This window comes from Galleria mellonella, unplaced genomic scaffold (genome assembly GCF_026898425.1).
Source record: "Galleria mellonella isolate WM207_F2 unplaced genomic scaffold, CSIRO_AGI_GalMel_v1 utg38, whole genome shotgun sequence".
Taxonomy (NCBI): Eukaryota; Metazoa; Arthropoda; class Insecta; order Lepidoptera; family Pyralidae; genus Galleria; species Galleria mellonella.
Window position 1 is genome coordinate 8,305,800 of NW_026442090.1, and position 26,259 is coordinate 8,332,058.

Below are 26,259 nucleotides of genomic sequence, written 5' to 3' on the forward strand. Positions count from 1 at the left end.
TTAAGCAAATCTCATCTCCGGACTTCCGTGGTAAAATTTTATCAGTAAAGCAAAGTTAATAGAATGTTGAACTGCCCTCAACGAGATAATTAAAATTCTTCGAATGAACTTGTCACTTTCAATGAGTTATACATATTTTTTAGGTAGATGATCGTTCGACCCTTGTCAGTGATGTACATGAAACCAAACATTTTCATTTTGTTTTGACAATTTCCATAGGAATTTCTAAGTATCTATAATATTTACCACATCTTGTTCGTAGTAACTCTTATTTAATTTGTCTTTAACAGCCCGTATTATTAGTATTATTATTAGTATAGTTTATATTTCTTAAAAAAACTTTGGTTAGGTATATTCTGATCCAAGATATAGAAGCTAATAGAAAGAAAGACCTAAAGAAAGAAAGATACTCAAAACTGAGCAAAGAGGAGGGAATTGAGCTAGAAGTCGGACACTAGCATCAAAAGTTAGGATTTATACACCAAACAAGAATTAATATTTCTTTTAATTTTGGGAGAGCAATAAAAAACCATAATCATGTTTTATGCCTATATTCAGGATCTTAACAATTTAATTTGTCAATAACTATAATAATAATTAAATTAAAAATCTACATGTACAAAAATTGTTTTTATATACATGAATTCATGCAACTAATCTTAATCTAATTGGTAGGTAAATACATAATTATAACGATCATTGTTTCAAAAATTTACAATAACTATCGACATCTATAATGAAATCGACCATTTGACACAATCAAAAAACACTTTAAAGTTTTAAAAACTTCATATTTTTAATGATGTTAAATTTACTAATTGCTATTATTAAAAATAGAAATTTAATGTCACGATACCTGTTCGATATTACACGAAACAATTAAAAATCGACGACGATCTATATAATTATAACATGAATGTATTTCACTTAAACGTGTTACGTATTCGACTTGAAAGATAATACACTAATCACATACACATTTCCTGTAGACAGAGCATTTATAAACAAACCATCCAGCAACCAGTCCACAGACGTTGGCTATAGCTAACACAACTAAATTATCTGCATTACTATTCTCTAATCACAATTAGAATAAATTCGTTTGCCCAACAAACTTAACTGTACCGTCAATTTTACTTTCTTAATTATGTTTCGCTCAGTAACAATTTCTTTCTTTCTTTTTTCTTAATAATAGGGGCTAGTAACCCCATTGCTACCAATATGATGTTTGACTCTGTCAGGGCGACTTTCACGAGGTCTTCCCTGAGAACCATCAAGATTGATTCTACTGAATCCATTACGATAGGCCAACCGATCTGACTTCATCATCACCTATCATTCTTCATTGATATCAGGGCGCCATTCCATTTTTGTCTATTAAAATATTTTTTTTTATTACCTACATTCCATTAACTTCCTAAAACTTTTAATTCCTTAAAGTATTTAATCCAGAAGTCAGAATATTATATCTGATATCATCATATAAATTTGGGCACATAACGTTAGCGAATAGTAATACTGAAAGCTAATATTGGCAGATGCAGTGCATCTCTCAATATTAGTGCATCTATACTTTATATTATATTTACACACACAGGGACGAACGAACATTTGGCACAAGAGGCGTTACACGCACACACGCGGCCCACAGACGCCCTACTACAGGTTCTGAGCAAATATAGGTATGCAGAGAGATATCTACAGAAATACGTCAGCTAGAGATATTCTTACACATGCGACAATACTTTATAATACCATTGTATATTTTTGTTTAATATATAACGAATTTATTGTTAAGCATAAAGGCTGCAATATGTTTATGATATACTTCCATAGTTTTATAAATTCCAATATCTGATAGACTAAACCTCTTATTCATAAAAACTAAAACCTACAAATATATTTCAACTATTACATTGCTTTGTCACTTTCTTTCAAATTGGGAATTTAACTCAAAAGAGCAAAACGGTTCAATGGCTAAAATAAGTTTATGAGAGATTAGACACTTTTATGAATTATGTTTGATAGTCTATTGTTAATGTTCCATTTTTATCATTTTTACATAGTTATATTAATGTAATAATAAATAATGTCGAAAGTTAAACAATTAAATACTCTTAACACATTAACAATGATATTTTATTTCATGAAATTTACTCAATAAATAATGTCTGCTTAAAGAATTGTCACAAATGTAACGAAGTCTCGTGACTCCATCTACTAATCTCGACTTACAATGTATTATATAATATTATGTATTAGTGAGTTCTTATTCTACAATATTTACATCTCACAATCAGTCGTATAGTTAATATTTTGGCAGATAATTTTATTTTAAAACTACCTATTTAATTACAAGAAATGTGATCGCAACATTCAATGTACATTTCAAACGCAAATTAAACCTTTTGGTTGGCACCACTGTTGGCACTGTATGGTCCTTAATAGGCCGGACTAAAAGCAGCTATATATTAAAAAATGTATATAAATTCTGAAATTTCTAATATTGTGATGACGATAAAACATTTCACAACCTGTTACTGATGTTCGATATTTAATGAATTATACAAGCTGTACTATGAGGGTGATAGTTGAGGTTAGATAGAGGATATTGTCAAGAGTATGTTAAGTCTCAGAAGATTTAGGATTCGCTAGAGAATTCTAGAAATTGCTGTCGTAGTCGGAACGCCGTCGGCCGTAGTGCGAGCGCGGGTATTCGCCCGTATACCCGTACACCTGGGACCCACCGCCGGTCTGCCCGTACAGCTGTGATCCCCCGCCGCCATATCTATTGACAAAATTACCATGAATCCCTGGTTTTATTAAATTTTGTACGTACATTGCGACCGAAATAAAAATTAACGTTAAAAACCTTGGACCGATCAATTGTCTTTTTAAAAGTATAGTTTTCATTAATCCTTATATCTTAGTAGCTCAGGTAAATATTTAGACTCATTAAATACTATTTTAGAACGTATTGCGTACTATATAAGTATAAAAATATAGTTTAAGTATATGGCCTTTTTCTGCAACTTAGAACGGCAAACATTCTAATGGTCCACTTGATGGAAAGTGGTAACAGTCGCCTATGGTTATGAACAGTACCAAGGATATAACAGAGTATATTCTGTCGCTCAAGACACCCTGTATGCGTTGCCATTCCTGAGAACTAAGGTGTTTATGTATATGCCTCTGAACACTGTAATTTTATTGTCATAACCCACCCTTTAAACCAAAACACAGCCATGCAAACACATGCAAACATGCTTTACGGCAGAAACAAGAATGGGGCAAAGATACTCAAGTCGACGATTTTTATACAGTCTCAATCTGGTTATTATGCAGTCTTAGGAAAACTTCTTCATCTGAGAAACCTTTAAATTTTTAGAACATTTTACATTAACAGGATATTTATCCTGTTAATGTAAAATGTTCTAAGTAGATGAGATTTTAAATACTAGCATACATTAATATTATATAAATAAATACACAAACCGCGAAATTTTAATTTTTAATAAAGAGTATAGTCAACAATAGAATAAATAGTATATAAATAAATAAGAAAATTAAAAACTTGGACATTTTACCCGTATCCATTCCCGACCGGCCCATATATTTGTGAGCCACGTCCTGAGTCTGGAGTGTAGTGCTGCATGTATTTCTGCAGCTGTGGCGTCCACTCCGACCGCCAAGAGTCACCCGGGTTGGGATACGCTAACTGTTCGATGAAAGCAGTCGACATACGCTGTAAATCAATCAAGTATTTTTATATAACTTATGACAGTAAGTAAGTCCAATTAATCTGATGGATGTTAATGGATCACATATACATTACATGTATACTTTTCATTATTATTTCTAAGGACTAAGATCTTATGCCTTCGTAATCAGTAATTTATAAAATTAACTAAGTTATTAAATTAATTTTATTCAAAGAGTGTTTTTCAATAAAATTTTGTTACATTTTCATTTAGTTCTATTGAAACAAACCACAATTTCATAAATTATGTTCGTACTTAATTCTTAAATTAAATAGAGTATATTTACAAAATAAAAAAATACCGTTGTTATAATTACCTTTCCTGACGGGAGGTATGGTAGTTCCCTTTCCTTTAACTGATGCATATCATCAAAACCTCCCATATGACTTTTATCCAGCTCACGAAGCATATCCTCGCTGAGAGGGATCGGTGCTTTGGCTTTGGCACTTTTTTGTCGATTCACCAACTAAAATGAATACGAATAAATTTTAGACATGGGTCTCAGACTTAGATATTACAAATATTATTTTACATCAACAAATGTTTCATTTTAAATCATTATGGAAATCGAATAACAAAATATGCATATCCCTTAGACATATTTTACATCTCAATTCTGTCGCCTAGATAGTCAGTAGGTATAATCATGTTAGTAGAATATGTTGTTGTCAGATAGATAATAATTTTAAGAAGTTTAAATTGCGTTTAAATTCCATTGTTTCTGCCTACCCTAATGGGAGACAGGCGTGACAGATATGTATGTATGTATGTATGTATTTAAATTGCGTAAATTGTGATTAAAATAATTAAATGTAATCAATTGTATAGACAAAATTTTTAAATTGTTAAAGATATCCATATAAGTCAACTATGTACATCACTTTAAATAAAATTAGTACAATAATTGCAATATATATAAATAATAAATATACATAATTGTGTAATGTGTAGGACTTCCACAATTATATATATTTATTATAAACACAACCATAATTTACGCATCTTTTTCACGTCTATTTCTGATGGATAGGAAAACATTAAATAGAAAAAACCTTAAAGTTGAAAGTTGGCACTTGGCCTTTATACACTTAAGTAAATTTACATACTTGAGTGTATACAAGCAAGTTTTGTATAAATAATTTAAAATTAAATTGTGAACTACTTACCACGGTGACACCAAAAATGACGACGAAAAGGAGTGAAGCCAACGCTATAACAATAACAGCGATACCCCATTGTGGTAGAAATGATTCTTCCTCAGGTTGAACTGGCGTTGGTTCCTCGCGTTTCGGTAATACTGTAAAAGGTTAAATGTTAACTTCTAAATGTGTATCAAATTAAAATAATAACATAAGAATCAGCATTTGTAATTACCAATAAATTCCGTATACGCAGGATCCATAACAAACTTTCCAATTTCCAATTTTCCAACAGATTTGTCAATTGTTTTTGTCATCTTCTCATTACTTTTTCTCATTCTTTCTTCATCAGGTTGATCTCCCAACATCATATCAGAATCGAACTCTTCTTTTGGTTCATCAGTAACCTCTTCAACTACAGAACCTGGTTTGGCTTCATGAAGAGATTTATGGAACATTTTCTTTAGATCTAAAGTGTCTACTCTTTCATCGACATCATTGAGTTCAATGAAATAGTCAACAAGCACTGAGCCTGGACTAAATCCATCTATTCGAATATTTTTATACCATTTCTTCAAATAATCTGATTTTGAATATACAGAATTGAGCTGCAAATAAAAAGCACAGATTTATTTTTATGCACAATTGGCAAAAAGTGGCACATTTTTTAAAGATATTCATAAAAATACTTACTTCGTCTTTTACATCGTTTGCTAATCTTTGCCACTCTTCCGTATGGCGATCTAATAATTCTGGTAACCATTTAACTCCTGCAAAATCAAATATACTCTATATTCTTGTGTATTCATAAATATGCAAAAAAAGTATTTAGTAGCGTATAGTATCGTAATTATAGTAGTAGTAGTAGATTCGGCCCTACTTCATACGAATAGATAAAATTAAAAAAAATACATAATGCAGCCTATGTTATTTGTTGATAATGTAGCTTTCTATAGCAGAAATAGTGAAAATATTTTTAAAACTAGTTGAGTAGTTTTTTAGTTTAACTAACTTTTTAGTTTAACTAACAATCAAACCTTTTATCTTTGTAATATATATTTATGAATGAATAAGTATAAATGAGTATACTTTATTTGCATTATACAATATAGGAAATAAGCAAGGCAATTTACAAACACGACGATACAATTGTATAAGTACAGTAAGGCGGTCTTATTGCTGAGAGCAATTTTTTCAAGACCACGTTAAGGTAATGGACTAATTGTTGTACAAGCAGGTATGATAGTGCTATATAATTAAAAAATCATCTATTTATATATATTATAAAGATAGTATATTTAGATAAATAAAACATGATTCTTTGATAACAAGGATACTGCATCGCGCAAGGTAAGAACACTAGCGTGATATTAGTATTTTAAAATGGCGCACCATGAAAAATATATTTACCCGCAACAATTTTTATAGTAGCTGCAATATCACACTCCTTTCGACATACTCCAGGAGTAGTTGATGGTGGTGGCTTAGGTGTAGTTGTAGTTGTAGTCGTAACACGTCGTGTCGTTGGTTCGGTTGAATAATCGGGCATTGGGCTAGTAGCAGTGGCGTTCCTTTGTGCCTCAAGAAGCTTCTCTATAGAAAAGGGTGTCGTAGATGGCGATGGCCAACCAGTAAATTCAGTCGATGCTCTGGAAGTACAGAAAGCATTTAAAATTATTTTGAATTTCATAATAATTGTTAAAAATTCAAATAATACAAATAAATCAATATTTACCTTGTTGGCCAACCTTTCTGAATTTTAGGCGTGACAGGACTTGGACCTAATCCACCGCTAGGTTTTGGTGTAGTTTTTCTACTAGTTTTGCTACCCGGCCTTGAAGGGAAGACTAATTTTATACCACCAGGAGCTTTCGTAGTAGAGCTTGGCGAAATAACTTCTTCTGAAGAGTTAATTTTGAAGCCAGGGGGCAGTAAGCTTGACACATCAGCAACTTTGAACTTTGTCAGCTCATCATTTCCTTTTTCACTTGTATTTAATTTGAATCCAGGTGGTAAAAAGGCAGATATATCTACTGGAACAGCATTAGCTGGTAATTTAGGTTTGTCTATAGATTTTTCTGTTGTAGTTGTTGCAGTAGAATTCAAGTTATATCCTTTTGGTAAAAATGCTGAAATATCAATTTTTTGAGCCTTATCTATAATGTCCGGTTTTGTTACATCTTTCGATTCTCTGGTATCAGAATGAGGTGGTTTATAACCAGGCGGTAAGAATTTACTAAGATCGTCTTTTTGTAGTTTTACTAATAAGTCTTCCTGTGTTTTGTGTTCTTTTGGCCTATATTCTTTAGGAAGTAAAGATTTTCCATCTAAAACTATTACCCTATTCTTGGTATTAATACCTGAAGAGCGTCCTTGTGTGCCATTTATTATATCTTCAGTTGATGAAATTGGTATACTAGTAGTAGCTATTGTTGATGTGGGAATGGTAGTTGTAGTCGTTGTACTAGTACGTTTATCTTTATATGACATTCGAGACTTATATCCAGGAGGCAATAATCCAGCCAAATCGTCCATTACTGTAACTAATTTCTTTTTTGGTTTGGGAGTTGTCGATGTTGTAATTCGAGGAGTGAATTTCTTTATCATTACGGGTAATGGATCTGGAGATGATCTGTCTGTGGATAATGTAGATTGAGTACTTTTAAGAGTAAAAACATTTAAAGAAGACGGAGTTGTAGTTGTTGTGGTAGTCGTTGTTGTACTAGTTGTTAATTCTGTTGATGATTCAGTTATTAATTCTATATTTTTGTTATCATTATCCAATGATCCAGATAAAACAGCACTAGATAGTTCAGATTGAATACTATCCAATTTGTCATTAATATTTTCTGTAGATGAACTACTTACAAGATCACTTAAATCGGACATTGGGTCTTTAGTTACTAATTCTTCTTCTTCATCTAACTGGTCATTGGTTAAAACTTGTTTTTTTCCTTCTTGACCTACTGCGGGAAAAGGTAAAAATCGGGCACCAGATACACTTCTACTCGTCTGAACAGACGCTACTACGATTACATTTTCTGTGGTGCTTGTAAAATCTTTACTTTGTTTGTTTTGTGAAGTAATGGGTTCTGGTGTTACATTTATTTTTGTAGTAGTAGGTGCAAAAGTAATATCAGGTATAGATATTGTCCCATTAACAACACTTTTTGTGGTTACTACAGATACCACTTCTTGTCCTAAAATAGAGGGTTGTTCTACAGAACTGATATCTTCACCAGATATAGGTACATTACTAAAATTAGTTTTATTAGATATTTTTTCCATTTGATCAATTAACGGCGTATCGACAAATTGCTTAAAATTATCGTCTTTAACCATTGTATTAACTGGTTTTGTTATTAATATATCAAATGGTTCTGTAACATTTGATTTAACTTCACTGTCGGGTTTATCAGGCTCTTCAGTTGAATCATATTCATCATAAATGTCAGATGTATGTACAGTAGTCTGAGGATGTTGAGTAGTATGTTTAACTTCGGAATCTTCTGAATCTTCGTAATATTCATATTCTTCACCTTCTTCGACTTCGTGACTTTCTAAATCATCGTTTACATTATCATTTTCGGTAGGTTTTACAGTTGTTGATGTTTTGCTAACAGGCAGTGATGTTGTTCCACTCAATTTAACATGTGGTGGCATGTCTTTGGAAATATTATCTGAATTCATAGAACTAGCATCTGGCTTATTATCTGCAGCTGCTTCTATTTCACTATAACTATGATTAGATTTTATAACTTCAACATCAAATGAGCCCTGTTTATTTTTCATTAATTCCCTGAAAGAGCTAATATCACTAATATCATCCTCAAGTAAAGGTTCCAAATCTAATAGAGCTTTGTATTCGGTTGAAGAACTGTGATATAATTTACTATCAGGTTTTATTGATTCTGCATTATTTCTTGTAAATGGCTTATTTTGAGTAGTATGTAAATTAGTTTTGTCATCTAATGTAACCGAATCATAATGATGGAATGAAGAAATCTTAGGTTTTGTATTCAGTCTTGACTTGCTTGGAAGTCTACCGGGGTTATAAGTAGTAACTCTATGATGCTCAAAAAGATCTTGATTTTCATTGTCAATATCTTCGTCATGTGAAATGTGGCCACTTTGTCCATTGCTTTTTAAACTATTATTATCAAAAGGTATATTTTTGAATCTACTATTTCGCAAATAGTCAATATCAGGATTGTTAATTGTGATTTGACCTAAAAAGGTTTCGGGTTTCGATGGATCATTTTGATACGCAACAGAATGTATTTGTGATACATCAGGCCTCTTAGTTGAAGCTGGGTGAATCATTTGAAAATTATAAGGAAGAGCTGGCCTGAACCTTTGTCGTTGTGGTGGTGGAGGACCACTGAATTCTGGTTGGTTTACATAGTATTGTGTACCTGATTGACTTCTACCCGTAGGCAATTGAAATGGTGATGGATTTTGGTTGTAATTAGGGCTTGGAAACCTAACATGTCCTTCATTGTAAAGAGGTTGTTGTGCGGGCTGCGTTCTATAATTATCCCCATGTTCAAAGAATGTCGATGGACGACTATTTGGAAATAAAGGCGGTTGAACTTGAGCAAAACTTCTTTCCACCGGTGTATAGTAGAAGTCATTTTCATCTGAAAACAAAAGAAAAACTTATTATAGTAATATGACTAAATAAAATAAAAAAAATATACCCATCAATTTTAAAATTAATTTACACATTATCAATCTTAAAATTTTGAAAACATTCCTTTCTTTTTCTTTTAATTGAAAAAGTTTAATTTCTGAATAATTTCATGCTCATTTTGCTATAATCGAAATCGATTATGTACATAAAGTATTACAAGATTATTATTATCTTAAAAATCATATAATAATTAACGGTATTGAAAAATATGCACAGATGTTTTGTATTACGTCAATCGTAACCAGACCGTATGCATTTCATTATGTTCCATTTGCGTATGGAATATATTTCCAATTTTTAGTTACTGTTGCAGAATTTTTACGAACTGGAATACGGACATAGCTAAATTTAATTTCTGTAAATTGAAACCCATATATTTCAATTTGTTGAAACATTAACGTTCCGCGAAATAAATGGAAGTTAAATTGTAATTTTAGGAGTTTCTGGTGTGCGAAATTTAGATAATATGAACAAAAATAATATTATGATATCCAAAGTTAAAGTCAACATTTTACAATAAAAAATTTACAATCTAAATTTTGAAACGTAAAATTTGCCTAATGTATAAATAGATTACCAAAGTATACTTTTACTTAAAAAAGTAGTTACCTGCGATTTCGTTTGTGTGTACTTATTTCTTATTTTACTTATTAAATAAATTTAATCAAAATTATAAAGCAAAGACAGCTTTTCAATTTTCTAATTCGAGATCTGAGCCAATTCTTCACTTAATAATTGTGGCCTTTAAAAAACAGCAAAATAATTCATTTGTGAGGAACTTTTATATAGCCAATATGTTAACTACATGGTAGCTTAATATACAACACAGTTAGGCTGCCTGTTTTAAAATGCTAACATATAAATAGACTAACCAACACACAAAGAGTATAAAATTCTAGAAGCATCATTTTCGTTTCAGTATTGCATGCGCGACATTTATATAAACTTCATTACTAACAATATTTAATGTACCTATAGTTTTGAATTCGTTTTGATTCTTTTATAATGTAAAAATTATAAAATTCGTAGTCCTAACACATTAAAACTTTTATCGGAGAGAATGCATATCCAATTATTATATAGTAAAAGCATTTTGGGTCATCCCATGAAATATATTTGACAAAAGGCGCAAAGACGACGCTCGGCTAATCTTCTTTTATGACCTTTCCAGTTTATTATTACGTTTCTGGTTGGGGCTCCATATCGTTCGGAAAGATAATCTCAAGGAAATTACTTTCTTGCGGATCATATCCCTAATTAAGAAGGGCGGACGATCCTCATCAGTGCTTGAGTGGAAGCTGCGTTGAACATAATAGGAAATCGATAAATTGGGACACTTATTACTTGAGAGATCCTATTGAAAATATTTTTAATGGAAGGCTCTGACAATGATCTTCCAATTAGTAGCAAGTAGTTTAGGTAGTCAGTCAGTCCGGCAAGCATTATATATATATACTAGCCGACCCCGTAAACGTTATTTGACCACTTATATATTATATTATATTATATTATGGTGTTTATTACCAAACTCCTCCGAAACGGCTTTACCGATTTTTATGAAATTTTGTGTGCATATTGGGTAGGTCTGAGAATCGGCCAACATCTATTTTTCATACCCCTCAATGATAAGGGTGATCCTTCCAAAAAAATTTTTTTTTATTTTTTTAATATTTTTTTTCATTTTTAATTTATTATGGTTTAGCATTGAAAAATACACACAACTTTAAATTTTCATCGTTTTACGATCAACCCCTGTCTTTTAATCGCGATTTTTATATTTCGCAATAAGTGGTCAAACAACGTTTACGGGGTCGGCTAGTATATATATATATATATATATATATATATACATACATATATATATATATATATATATGTATGTATATATAAAATTTAATTGCAAATTATTGAACGAATTCAAAAATATGAATAATCAAAAGGCACAAGTATATACGAATAACTATAAAATTATCAGAGCAACAACTTCGATAATTGGAAAAGTCAATAAACTAGAATATTCCATGCCCATGCATGTTTTATTCGTACCACGGCAAATTGGAGGTGTGCAGTACAGCATATGTGAGCAGAGTTCGTTAATCCAAATTTATTGGCACAAAATGTACGCAGACGTGGGCCTGATATATTCTACACCCTGAAGTTAACGGTAAAGATTTGCTAATTGCAATATCAACATAAATTAATATTGATCGTGGCATCTGCATTTGTTTATGCAAATGGGGTTCGAGAGACTTTAGGCGAATGACTGATTTTTGATGAAGTCTAACTTATTTATGTCGGATAAAAGCCCTCCTTGACTAAATGGCAACGGAGATGACTATAAGTCTACAAACAGTATTAATTATGTGAGGTAATTTTTTTTTCATTTGCATCCAACCATGTGTGTCAAATGGTAGATTTTAAATAATCAAATTTACTAATGATCGCCGTGTGGTCGAGATTTGAACAGAATTAATTTAAATTATAAGTTTAAACATTAGTAAAGTTCTAATGTCAAAGACTACACCACTATCCAAGTAATACAAGACAAATAATATGAAGGACATATAATGTGTTTGACATTTAGTAAGGGTATAGACAAGTAATATTAAAGACAAACAATATTAACCTATTCTCAATTTGACCACATACTTTAACAATAAACAAAATACATACTCATACGTGTGTGAGTCAAATACATGGTAGTGTGTGTAATGTTTTTTTTTATTGATTGAATGTATTTTATATGCATAATTGAATATATATATATATATATATATATATATATATATATATATATATATATATATATATATATATATATATTAGTATTTTGCACTCTTTCTCTATACAAATCATGAGTGTGCGAAATTTCATACTCCTTCATCCGCGCAATTTTCGTAAAAAGGAATATAAAGTTTTTGCTTCACGTATATATAATAACATATAGTTAATATGTTCATGTATAGGTATATATGTATATTAACAAAATCAGGTAGGCCTAATTTTTTATTTCAATAAGAGAGTATAAGAAGTTGATATGTGATTTTCATTGAGCCCCCCAATATAAATGAGATTTGGTGAGATTTTGCCAGACCCTTCTCCCCATTTTGAGGTCACAGGATGCACTCGGAGTTTTTTGTGACCTATCAAAGGCATTTGATTGTGTGGATCATAAAACGCTTTTGTACAAGCTCGAACATTATGGTATAAGAGATAATGATCTAAAATTAATGAGAACTTATTTAGAGGATAGGGTTCAAACTGTAGATATTGACGGTGTAAAATCTAAGGGAGCTAATATTAAGATGGGCGTTCCACAAGGGTCAATCTTAGGCCCCTTTCTCTTTTTAATCTACATAAATGACCTTCCCTTTATGGTAGAGAAAATTGCAGATATAGTGCTGTTTGCGGATGATACTTCGTTAGTGTTTAAAATTGGACGTCAAAGTAATCAATTAGACGATGTAAATTGTGCTATGTCTGCAATATTAAATTGGTTTACATGTAATAACCTATTATTAAATTCCAGCAAAACAAAGTGTATAAAATTTACACTTCCTAATGTAAGACTAATAAATACACAGTTATTGCTTAATGACGAAATAGTAAATTTTGTTAATGATACAGTTTTTTTAGGTATAACAGTGGACTCGAAATTACAATGGGGGCCCCATATTTCAAAATTGGCCAGTAGACTCAGTTCTGCTGCATATGCAATTAGAAGAATTAGGCAATTAACAGACGTGGCGACGGCTAAACTTGTATATTTTAGTTATTTCCATAGCATAATGTCTTATGGCATACTGCTGTGGGGTAAAGCAGCCGATATAAATACTATATTTGTTTTACAAAAGAGAGCCATACGTTCTATTTATGGTATGGGTTCAAGAGAGTCATTACGTCAGTGCTTTAAAGACTCAAATATCCTCACAGTTACTTCACAATACATTTATGAAAATATTATGTATACACGGAAGAACTTAGCGAGTTTTAAAAAACTCAAAGACTGTACAAGTAGAAACTTACGCAATATAAATAAGCTTATTTTACCTAAATGCCGTCTGCACAAAATCAGTAATTCATTCTATGGTAATTGCATAAGATTTTATAATAAACTGCCGGAATCTGCATTAAATCTGACAGAGAGGCAATTCAAATCTTATATTAAACAATTTTTATGTAAGAAAGCCTATTACAGGATAGACGAATTCATAGATGACAACATATCAAGTAAATAATTAGTTTATTAGCATACAACGTTATAATTTTATTTTCTCATTGCTTTCTTGATTTAATTGATTAATTTTAGAAATATGAAAGCGTAGCGGTTTTTTGTATTAATTGCCGCATGCATTCTTATGTAAAATGTGAATACTATAACTATCAGATGGCAATTGTGAGTAGCTTTGACGTGGTCTAGTGTTTTGAGTAGTCATGCTCACTAAAATGTCCAGACTTGTGGCGGCGTGGTGGGCCGGGTCATTGGGCTCCCTAAAATATGGTCGAGCGCAGTGATGGCTGGCTCATCCGTCATACTCGTGAACGGGTGCTGCTTGTAGGGACTGGTCTGCTCTAATCACTATGACTGATTTCCTCTTATTAATTGTTTAACCAGTTGGTTATGTATTCAATTTTTTTTTTCTTTTTGAGTATTTAATTGAATTAGTGCTAATTGGTGGTTTGTATTCACACAATTAAACTTAAAAATGTAAAATAATAATAAAATTATTTAAAAGAGCATCACGCAAGTTTCTTGCTCGTTCTTCTTGTGATGAGACAGCTTTCCGAACGAGCGGTAAATTAAAAAAAAATGTTATGACTTTTCAAAAGTGCTTCAATGTAAGTTTATTTGAATAAATGATTTCTATTCTATTCTATTCTATTTTAAGCTCATGTAAGCTTAAAATAGGAGGGCAGGGGAGGGAATTAATGGACTCCCTAATTGATTACATTACTAAATACGTTTATACTTCGTTACGTTATAACGTACATTTTATTTTATTTATTTAGTCTTCACCGCAAGAGATAGATTTAATGAATTTTATTGCGATTTAACATATGTATGTATATATTATGAAGAAAGATTTACTTTATATAGATTTATACTTGAACGAACATAATTAAGAATATATATCTAATACTAGAAATCTGTCCCGACTACATACAAGAAGATAAAGAGATAAATTAGTATTTTATATAAGTTTTAATAGACTTTGATACTCTGGGTTTCATTATTATAATTTTCGTAGCGATCTCTATTTTTTTTTTAAGTATAATACATTACTCGCTGATAATGTATGTTTGTTTATAACCTGATATATAGAGATACCTGATAGATAGTTTATAATAGTAAACCTAACAATATACTTTTCTACTCAGTCATTATTGAGTTTATCCATTACAAAAAACAAACATAGAAAACAATATACCCTTCCTTTTAATAATATTAGGTATAGACAAATAAGTATATTATATTTAATAATATTCCAATTATTTGTTTACAGCTTCTAAAGAGCTGGAAATTATCCTCAGGTATAAGCTTCTCTCTCTCTTTTCATTTAATAGTTTCCTCTTGTCGGTGCAACTAATTCATGCATCTTCTTCCAGCCAGTTCTATCCCAGGCGATATCCCTAACCTCTCCATATGACACCTAGTGTTTCTTTTATCTGTCCTATGTAGTTATTCTTCAGTATTCCTCTTCCTCTTTTGCCTTCTATTTTTCCTTCTATTATGCTCCTTAAAAAATCGTTATGTCGTATTAGATGGCCCCGCATTTTGCCTCTTCTAATCTCTATTCTTTATATAATATATATACAGGTATAAGCTTACTCGATTAAAATTTATATTTAGAATAAGTAAGTCTTAACACTATCTCTACACTATAGCGCTGAAAAAAACTCCACTGTTTATAAATAAAAAAATATCATCTTTGTTCTAGATAATTTACTACTACCTACATATTACAATTTAATGTAATCGCAAATGTAGATCCAGTAAACTGTACTTTTTGATTAGAGTATTAGGTATAACTTGTTTGTATTTCGCTAAGAATATTTAGCTGTGTTGTCCCAGCACAGAATGGGCCACCCCTTTATTTCATGTGGGTGTCGTAAGAGGTGACTAAGGGAAGGCTAGGGATGGCAGCAGCGTCCCTTTTAAAACATCTTGAAAGCCTAACTGCGGTTACCAATCCGCCTGCCAAGCGTGGTAACTACTGGCAAAATCTCTCAAACCACATAACGAGGCTTATGTTCAGCAGTGGACAGTTATAAGCTGATATGATGATATGATTTAATCAAATATAGAAAGGGAATTGAATGCGCCGTTTACCCGTGTATAAATACTTTGCATGGCTTGTGAGTTGATCGGAAATTTAAATTGACACAATTTCTTGATCTCGACAAAATTATATACTTTGGGGGATAATATGTCGAGAGTGGTACTAAGTATTAAGTTAGGAGTCTTGATTCTCCAGTTCTTCAAATAATAACTTTTTATATTGTAAAACTACTTGTGTCTGCAATTTCGTATGCATGTACTGTAGTAACCTTCTGTCGCAATTAATTAATTATGGCATTTTTATAAATGTAGTTTTTAGGCTATGTACCTATTATTCTATAGAGTCCATCCTTGACTACAGATAATTTTAACGATTAAATACCTATAGCTTAAAAATAAATATTTTGAAGCTATAAACTATATATCCATACCTATCTTTATATACTGTTAAAATATCAAACCAAAGTGACGAACCAAAAAACACGTTTCAGAATCGCTTCAGATTTAAAACATTTTGAGTTTTTACAATATACATTTTACAATACAATTTCCTAACTTATACACAAAACAAATCCATAAAATTAGACAATTTTTGGAGTTCTTTCTATTAATCTCGCAAAAGTACTTAGTGTGGAAATAGACAAATAGATTTAATGGAATTATCTAACATTAGAACTCAGCTACCTCGTGTGCCACCTCTCTTATTATTTTTAGTCATCCACAAAATTATTATTATTCCATTTCGCTAACTTTTGTTAAGATTATAGCATTACTTTGGTTAATTTGTCTGCTCTAATCCTAAAGTTCATGGTAACCTATTAAACGCAGTTGAGCTTAATGTATTCGCATATTAAACTCTGTTAAAGACTTCTAATTGTATTGACACTTCCAAAATTCGAAATGAAATTTTCCTTTTGTTATAAAGTACAATCGATCAATACAAAACATTCGGCACAATTTTATTAAGAGAATATTGTAGACAATACAATATTAAATGTAATAGAATTGCCGTTTTGAGACTTGTGTGTTTTATCATTAATCTGTTTAAAGCAAAAAGAAGATTTTTAATTTAGCTGCTTTTTCTATTTTTGTATAATATATGGATTTTCTTATTTGATTTTTTTTTTATAATGACAAAGAAGCAAACGGTTCATTTTATTATCGGTGATGTAACGATTTTCCTAATTTTGGGTAAATAAAAATTTTATTGTTTGCAAAATTTAAGGTAAATGAAATTGGGGAAAAATAAAACGGTTGTGGAAAAGTTTAGGTAATTTTTCGACAGTATTAGTATTATTTTCGATTTTAGCATTTATATAAAGAAGTCAGTATAGAAAATGGCCTATATGCAATGGTTTTCAACACTGGTTTAGGATTGCATAGTAGCGAAGAAAATTTTATCAATTTTGAGATTTTTTTTTTAAATTTTGAACACAATTGTGTTTTTTGAATAAAAGAATCGCATTTGGCATTACTGGACATAACGTAATAGAGTCATAAAAAATTAGATTAAATTCTTTCTTCAGCAAGTCGTTTAAAAATGGAAACTCCGTTTTATAACTCCCATGTGTGTAACCTTTGCCGATAAATAATATTAATCGAGTTTCGAGAGTACAGCTCAAGTGACATAGGCTTCTTTTTAATCCCATTGGTCCTCTTCTAGCGGCTGTAGTATTTTTCTCTGATTAAGTTCGTCGCGATGAGATTTCCCCAGGGAATGTGTGAGCTTCATAGCGCAGTGTCAAATTTTGATCGTCGATATTGATCGTGCTTCTGCAATGTATTGGATAGGGTTGGGTACTAAGGCTATAGAAAAATAAAACATGTCTCATAATTTATGACTCTTAGATTATATAGATAAAGAGTCGCCATACAAATCCTTTGCCAAAACAGGAGAGCTTTATATTCATTTGGGTGTAAATCGGGTTCCCTTTACTATGGCAAAAAAGCATACGACCCATCTGATTATAAACGGGGTTACCGTAGCCTATGGATGCCTGTAATATAAGGATGTCACGAGCGCGTTTTTGACTCATAAGAAACCTTAATACGCCCTTTTTGAAGAACTTCATGTTTTAGGTAGTCTTTAAAAAAAGTCTGGGCAGGAAGATCATTCCAAGACCTATATGTTCGCGAGAGAAATCTCCTCTGAATCAGTTTTGTGCAAGACCATTCTGGTTTTAAGGTGTGAGGATGAATTTTCGAGGTTGTCTTTAAAAACGAATCAATAATTGTGGTAAGTATCTGTTAAATATTTTATAAATTACAAAAAATACATCGATCTAAATTCATAGAGTGAATATATCATATTAAAATTCTGTGGTTACATTGTTATAAAAAAAAAAACTAAGCGATTACTTATAGACTTACTTACATATTTCTTATAAGAAGGCAATTTACATTTCATGAAGGTATTCTTTGATGTTTTTTTTATATAATGAGTAATGCAAAAGATAGATATTTGTTAGTAATTAATCTTGAGAAGTTTTTTTTTTCATATTTACTTATTATTGCAGCGTTTGGAAAATTCAGTGTGTTGTTAATATTTCTTTTTTTATGGCTTGTCACGATGTTACTTTATAGAAAGTATTCGTAAGAACAGGAAAGGTGATAGCGACGAAAATATGCTAATTTTTAAACATTAACTTCTTATGAGACGTTATTATATCTTGCATAACCACACTAGGGAACTGCTCTGGCTTAGTATGCTTTTTATTTTAATGAAAATAATTAATTAATTGATTAACATTACTGATAGTAGTTTTTTTATAGATAAAAAATATTTAAAATTGATTAAGTATAATTTTAAATTTTCTATGACAGACAAAAAAACAATTCTTTCCTCTTTTTAATATTATTTTTGATAGGATTATACACGTCAATTATTTGCTTTAAATATGGCACAATAGTGAAGTTTTGTACTGATATGAAATTTACCCTAGTGAAAATAATATTACCCTTGGTATTTCCCAACAGGCTAAATAGGAAGGGGTTTACTGTCAGTAAATTGCTTTTGTAAATCACATCAAGCACTTTAGTAATGGCGCTAGCGGTCCGCTTAGTTTTCATGGTGTACTCACATCGCCTCTCTATGTCTATGTATATGATAGTCAATTTCTATACCTTTTATTATGTTTATTTTAATTGTCCTAAGTACCTTAACGGATTCACCGTATTCATTTTTATGTATATCCAATTTTTTTTTAAGATTGAGAACATATAAATTAATATATATTAGAAAATTAAATCTTTTTGTTTACAGAAAAATAATATATTTTAAATAATTACTTAGAATTTAAATTGAAGTAAAATGAATTGTGGAAAGTAAGCTTTTTTGTTTGAAGAGCACTCTTTTAGGGTTGAAAAAGCTATTCTTTAAAACAATAAGTAGTAATTAATATTACGGTGGCATATGCGGTAAATCGCAGGTAATTAGGCAGCCAAGCCACACCATTACGAGCGGAGCTGTACGTGATGTCGAGGGCGGCTCAAAGCTCTTTGTAATATACAAGGGTATTTTGAGCCCCGTTTAGTATAAACATGTGGATAAAATTTAACGGGGAAAATGAAAAAGATACATGGCTAATGTATACAACGTTAATATTTCAAAAATAAATATTTGATGTGGATATTCGTTTTATGTTTTTTTTTTTATCAACTTGTTACGGCAAACAGCTGTCACCGGAGGAAATACTGCATCTGTGGTGAGGCATAGAATATTCACAGTATATATGAATATTTTCGATATAATCAGTGTAAAAAATACATTAAAGTTAGAATATTTAAAATAGGTTCTTAAAATGTCGTTAATTTTTTGTACACTAAAAAAATAACTATTCAAGACATCGTGAGTTTAATCTTGTAAAATTTATCGTTTTTATTTGATTAAATTCTAGATTGTCTTTTAAACAATCTCTCGTTTCGAGCTTTAGTTGAAAAGATAAAAAAAATATTTGGTAATTGTGTAGGTTTGACTTTTGCGAAGGTTAGTTCAAAATAAATTAACTATCAATTAATTTTACAAATCTTTGTAATAACTCTTCTTATACATTTTCTTCATAACTAAGATTCAAAAATAGCGAAAATAAGTGATCTAAAATTCATAAAGACGTGATTCGAAATTAATAGCTAATTTAAATATGAAGGTATGAAGATAATTTAGCCCATTTAGACAAAAGAATTCTATTATCTTTCTTGTTTTTACATTTACTTATTTATCATTTATATTTTTGTTTTTTTTTTATTTATATTTATATTACGACAGTAAGTAAAGACATCTAAAAGGCAGTATAAATTTTTAATCTCTTGTTTAAATAATTAATTTAATTTCTCACAATCCCGTATAATACTACAAAATGCATTCTGATTATAAAAAAAAAAGAAACAGATTTCATGATTGAAAGCTATATACTCTTTGTTTGCAATTAATAGAACGTTTTCCACGGTCATATTAATCTTTCCAAGTCGTTACACTCAGTCATAACTTAAGTTCCTCGGGGTATTGAATAGGAAATCATTCTGTAACTTTATATGAACGAGATCCCGGGGGAGCTATACGTCATTTCAGTTATGCATTACTTTTGGCGTGTTGCACGATTTCTATATATTATCCAACTAATTGTATTATTACTAATTATATTACCTGTAACTTTGAGTTCTACGTTTAAGCAGGTACCAGTAGTTATCCTATTTATAAGTTGTGACAAGAAACATTTTAATTTAGAAACGCCAATTTAGAAATTTTACCTCGAATTATCTTTAATTACAAAATAATCAACAAAAATTTTAAGGTCCGATTCTAGTGCCACTAGTGATACTAGAGTATTTATTTCCTGTCCAAATTGTTTAGTAACCGACTACCTTAAGTACCTAATACACGATTTATGTCTGTTGTAATCATTACGTGTAACCTTAGTCCTTAGGTGTGGTAATGCATAGGAAATATCAGGGCTTACTATGCTATATTATTCTATGATGACCATAGAGTATTGTGTAAGTTCGTATGTCTTGAATACATATACAATTTAACTTCAACATCGTCAACAAAATGTTGCACATTTTTTTTCACATGTAATATTGGACTGCATATTTTTTACACTAGGTATTAATGTAACAGCTACTTAATGAACTCTAATAATGTTACAATTTTTTTATTCAAATCCATTTAAACATAGAATGAATAAGCTGGTAATTTATAAACAAATTCATTTTTTATTCATATAAGCCTTTAACTATTCACTGTTGAAAGCTTTCCCATAAGGAGGAATTTTGTCAGTATTAGTAGACGGGTTGGCAATCGAAGTTAGGTGGTTTTGGTGATATTTTTTGGACATTGCTGCCCATCCCTCGATCTTTAAGTTCCCTTAGTCTCCTCTTTCGACACCCACGGGAAAGGAAGGGGTGGCCCCTTCAATTTCGAGACCATACTGTAGACCAATATAATATATTCTAAAATAATACTCGTACATTTACTAAGTCAGCCGTGCTCATCCGTGGGATAATAGCTAATAAATAATAATAACGAAAAATTGTGATGAGAGAAAGAAAAATAATAGGAACCAAAATGAAGAGAATTGGTTCTGTTATTGTTTATTAGTAAAAATATTTCCTTATTTGTCCCTTTCTACCTAATAGCAGATATAATAAATATGTTCGTGACCCATGATCTCGCTTCACCCCTAATTAGATAGGGCCCTCACGTGCGGGTCTCTTCAAACGTTTGAATAAGACATGCTTTAGGTACCTCTGTACATATATACGAAATTACCGTCACCTAATTTTGGTTTCCGTGATTATAGCAGTAATAACATTCCTGCTCATAGTGTATGTAATTAGAAATGTTAGATATATATGCACATATATATTTGTGTTATTAAGTAGAAGTATATGTATATATTAATGAGAAATTAATTTTGGTTATATGATGCTTTTGTATCTACATACGAATTTAACGTATCGTATAATCAGGTGGGCTGTCAGTTTGTTCGATATTTCCTGTTGTATTAAAAATAGGACAAGCAATGATCTGTGGTCTCTATCTACCTCGAAATGCTTGAGTTTATAATAATATGCATGCTCATGTATATTTATATAAACAAAAATACTATAAAACAAATTCTATTTCTGTTGAGTGTACTGAAAAAATCTATAAAATATAGCTGGCAAACGTTAACTAACGTTCGTGTTTTTCAATTTATTTTTCGCTCTAGACGTGCACTTACGTGCTAATAGACTGAGCTAGCTTTAGAACAATTTAATTTTCTTGAAAAATCTCACTATATTTATTTTCTTTAGATATTTTTTGTTTTGTTGTAATTGTTGCGATTAAAATTTAGTTATACCTATTATATTATTTATTTATTATATGATAAGTGGTTATACTATAAGAATACAGATTTATATTTATAATTATATCCAACTACTGAAGAAAGGGTTACTTTAGATGTGGCATTCTATACTAAAAATATAACGATTGTCAACTTTGCTTCCTCGAAGAATTACCCCTTATTATTAATAATTTTTATACATAAACTATAAAGTAACTATTTTAAAAGGCAATTGTACTATGTTCCACAAAGTTACAAAATATATTATTTAAAATATTATTAATTTGTATTTTATTACTTTAAAATTTGTTCATTATAATATTTTTTAATTATAATTTATTATTATTATTTATTACAGCCACAGATTCCTAATGCCTCTGATTACTTTCTTTACGGATTATAATGGTGAGCATATATATTTTTTTATTTAATCTCTTTATGAATTGAATACCAAGAAATCTTGAAACTTGTTATAAGTTTTTATGCTTTAAATTTACGCTAAGTTTCATTGAAAGAAACAATCCTATACCAACTGTAAGCTCCAATTTCAAATGAAATTCGAAAGAAATCTTTCTTAGTTTTATCTTGAAACAGAATCACTTGTGAAATATTCCGTGTTTTGTTTTAATAACGTCTTGATAATACTAACGAAATCAGTTTGTGAATTTATATAATACAACAACAAAAACGCAGTGTGACAGTACAGTTTCACTGCGTGATGGAATCTGGAACCCGGATATTCGCAGAAGATCTGTGACTGAAAAATTTGCATGCAACTATGTATTACTGTACTCGTGTGAGAGTATTGCCCTCTTGTATCACAGGTACTGGTTTGAGGAACAACGACTTTACGTGCAAGTGCATATTGAACTGGTAATAAGCTAAGTTCGGTTGGCCCATAACCGATGCGAAAAAGAGTTTGTGAGTAGTGTGAAGTAATTAGAAGTGTGGTAACCTCAAAGTTGTTACAAGAATTTGATAGATATGAGTGGTTAGGGATCGTAATTTAAAAATTAATTGGCTAAATAAATGGGAGTCTACTTTGAGCAGTGACCAATAATAATAATAGATGAGCTGTGATAGTGATGCTAGTTTCCTATAAGTAAGTGTCGTGTATTTTTTTTTATTTTAATTGAAAACCATAACAGGAATGAATATGAAAGTATTGTATTCTAAAATTTTACAAAGTACATGGCAGTATCATTGAACAACTATTGTATATTGTTACCCTACATAACACAATGAAAAGGTATTCGTTTTAATAGCAATAAATTGTATATAGAATAGAAATTTCTATGGAATTCTATAGAAATATACATAAATCATTCAGTACCAGACATTTATCTCAGCGTCAACAAAGACTTGAAAGGCCTGATAGCAACCAGATACAGTTGATCGAAATTCAAGGTGAAATGGGACTTTGCGATTACAAGTCTTCCAAAGACGCAAGTTGCTCTTGAATAATAAATAGGGCGTCAACTAAACAGCGGTGAAGTCGTGGGCGGCGAGCTTGCATTCTACGCCTACGATAAATGTTTATTATCTCCTTTTACATAGTTTTTAGTTCTTTATATCCATTTCTGTAATGTTGAAATGGGCACTCAGTGTTTGCATATAATCGCAGTACGTGCGTATGCATTATGATTTTGCAACGGTTGGTTATTACTATTTACATATTACCACAGATTATTTAAATGTTAACAGGTTTAAAATGAATAAAACAAACACAGCTGTACGATAAACAGTTTTGTAGACAATCATCATATCAATCGTTGACTGTCCATTGCTAAACATGGTTTCCATAAGGGTTTTGCCAGTAGTTACCACGCTAGGTTGGAGCAACCGCAATTAGGCCTTGGTGATGTTTTAAAAGGTATGCTACTGGCCATCTCTCGACCATTATGTTTTATTAGTATTATGTTCACTTACGACACCCATGGAAAGGGAAGAGAGGGAGTGGGCATTATATGCCGGGACCACATGACAATTTGTAGACAATATTTGATTTAAAATATTTGAATTTAGAATGCAAAAAAGATTTTGCTTCTTAACCTAAGTTCTCAACAACGTCTTTTTTAAAAAGAATTCTTTGCATAATAGCAGTCAGTCAACATAAAACTTTATTTATTAAGGGTTTTTCCCAATCTTGACAATTAATTCATATATCCTTTTCGGGCTTTTCAATCGGCCCTTTACCAAGCTATATTCCATTATATAATCTCATTTTACGACATGATACGTAGTATTTCGTTTATCTATTTAATGTACTTGTTTCTTGGTCTTCTACTTCTCCTTTTACCTTTGTCTTTTCTTCCAAGATGTTCTTTATAAAGTTGTTTTATCATATAGGTTAGCCCAGCTTCTTCTATGCTTCTTCTATACTTTATTGTCTATTCTCTTTTGATTCCAAAAATATATCAAAATCAGCTAAGATGTCGCTAACACACACAATATGGGGAAAGTGATTGTTAGTAATGGGATCTAAGTGTTCCACTCCTAGTAATATAACCTATCATATCGACCTCCACTCAGCTCCACCTGAAAACTATTTATTTATTTAAGACAAACAGATATCTATAACAATATGTAATTACATACTTAAGTAATTATTTAACAGCCACTAAAGTTTGCACAAATGTATAAATACAAGTGAAGGAAATACAAAATTAAATAATACTAATGACAACTACAACAATATTGTCAATAACAAAGCTATGTATATGATTGTTTGTATCTATAAATACATAACGATCAGTACAGAAGTATATTCACATATTTAATCAATAGACTATCAACATTGAATGGCAAAATTTCCCCAAATACGTCGTATAAATTTGCTCGGTCATTTTTCTTTCAAGGATCCTCATATATTGCTTATTACCGAGCCTCCCAAAGGAAATCATACACTTATCGACGACATCTCAATGTCATTCCGGGGTTGGCTCCGTGTTCAATGGGTGTTTAAGTAACCAAAATATAATTTTGGAAATGATCTAAATCTGTGCAATGACTTGCGTTTACCTATCAAATACGTATGTTTGTTTGTTTGTTTAGCAAATGGCAATAATTTGACAATCTTTGTGTCGTAGCAGTACGCACAGTATTATACGTAATGAGTTCCCGGATTCGATCGGGACATTTTAGTTTTATTTAAGTGACGAAGACGAAAAAGTTGAAAAATGAACATATCCCGGTCACGCGAACGAAGTCACTGGGAAAAACTGGCTAGCATATATTTACATTTTTCATATACTACCATGATAATTTAAACGATATTAAGATTTTATAGTCTACTTAGGTATTTTGTATGTTGTTTCTCGCTGAGTAATTATAATACATTTAGATCCCAACAATTTGCATATATTCAACACCAAAATTGTTTACATTTTATAAGACAATATTGTGGTAGAAATTTTACATAATATCCTTTATGAACTTTATACTGTTTACTTCATAATAAATTAATATGCTCTTATCATCATCATCCTTATATCAGCTGTTAACTGGCCACTGCTAAACATAGGCCTTCCCCATAAGGGAGGTTTGCCAGTAGTTGCCACGTTTGGCAGGCGGGTTGGCAACCGTAGTTAGACTTTGAAGATGTTTTAAGAGGGACGATGGGTATCGTTGTCGAAACTTAATAAGTGGTAACTTAATAAGTTCCCTTAGTTGCCTCTTTTAACAACGAAACTCTTACGAAATAGGAAAAGGTCGCCCATTCTACGCCGGGACCACACGGTACTATGATCGGCAATATGACCTTATTAGTAACAACAAAGTGCTCCTTGCTTATTTGCCTTATTTATTAATTGTTTTATACACTCCAAAAACTGTATCTTAATTTTTTAAAAGATACCTAACATTTTGTTAAAGTATCAACTTTAATTTCCATTCATTTCAGATCGATTTCGACAATATAAAACATTAAAATGAAACTAAACGAAACCCAGAGACTGCAGTAAATTTGCACTCTGTCACGTAAGATTCTAATATGCTCGGTATAATGCGGGTAAATCTAATGTCACGTCCACTGCCATAGCAGCAGACGATATTTAAATGC

The 26,259-nt window shown here is 31.0% G+C and overlaps 1 protein-coding gene across 1 annotated transcript in view; it reads right to left on the bottom strand.

Moving 5' to 3' along the window:
• Positions 1–535: 535 nt before the first annotated feature.
• LOC113522463 (putative mediator of RNA polymerase II transcription subunit 26) overlaps positions 536–26,259 on the bottom strand; it is a 75,747-nt gene continuing 50,023 nt past the window's right edge. Inside the window, exons 3-10 of the mRNA XM_026908148.3 lie at positions 6,636–9,540; positions 6,311–6,549; positions 5,594–5,670; positions 5,136–5,508; positions 4,928–5,058; positions 4,078–4,227; positions 3,588–3,745; positions 536–2,788 (exon numbers count right to left, since the gene is read on the bottom strand). Coding sequence (XP_026763949.2) covers positions 2,662–2,788; positions 3,588–3,745; positions 4,078–4,227; positions 4,928–5,058; positions 5,136–5,508; positions 5,594–5,670; positions 6,311–6,549; positions 6,636–9,540 — 4,160 coding nt within the window. The 3' untranslated portion in view covers positions 536–2,661. The remainder of the gene's footprint in view (positions 2,789–3,587; positions 3,746–4,077; positions 4,228–4,927; positions 5,059–5,135; positions 5,509–5,593; positions 5,671–6,310; positions 6,550–6,635; positions 9,541–26,259) is intronic.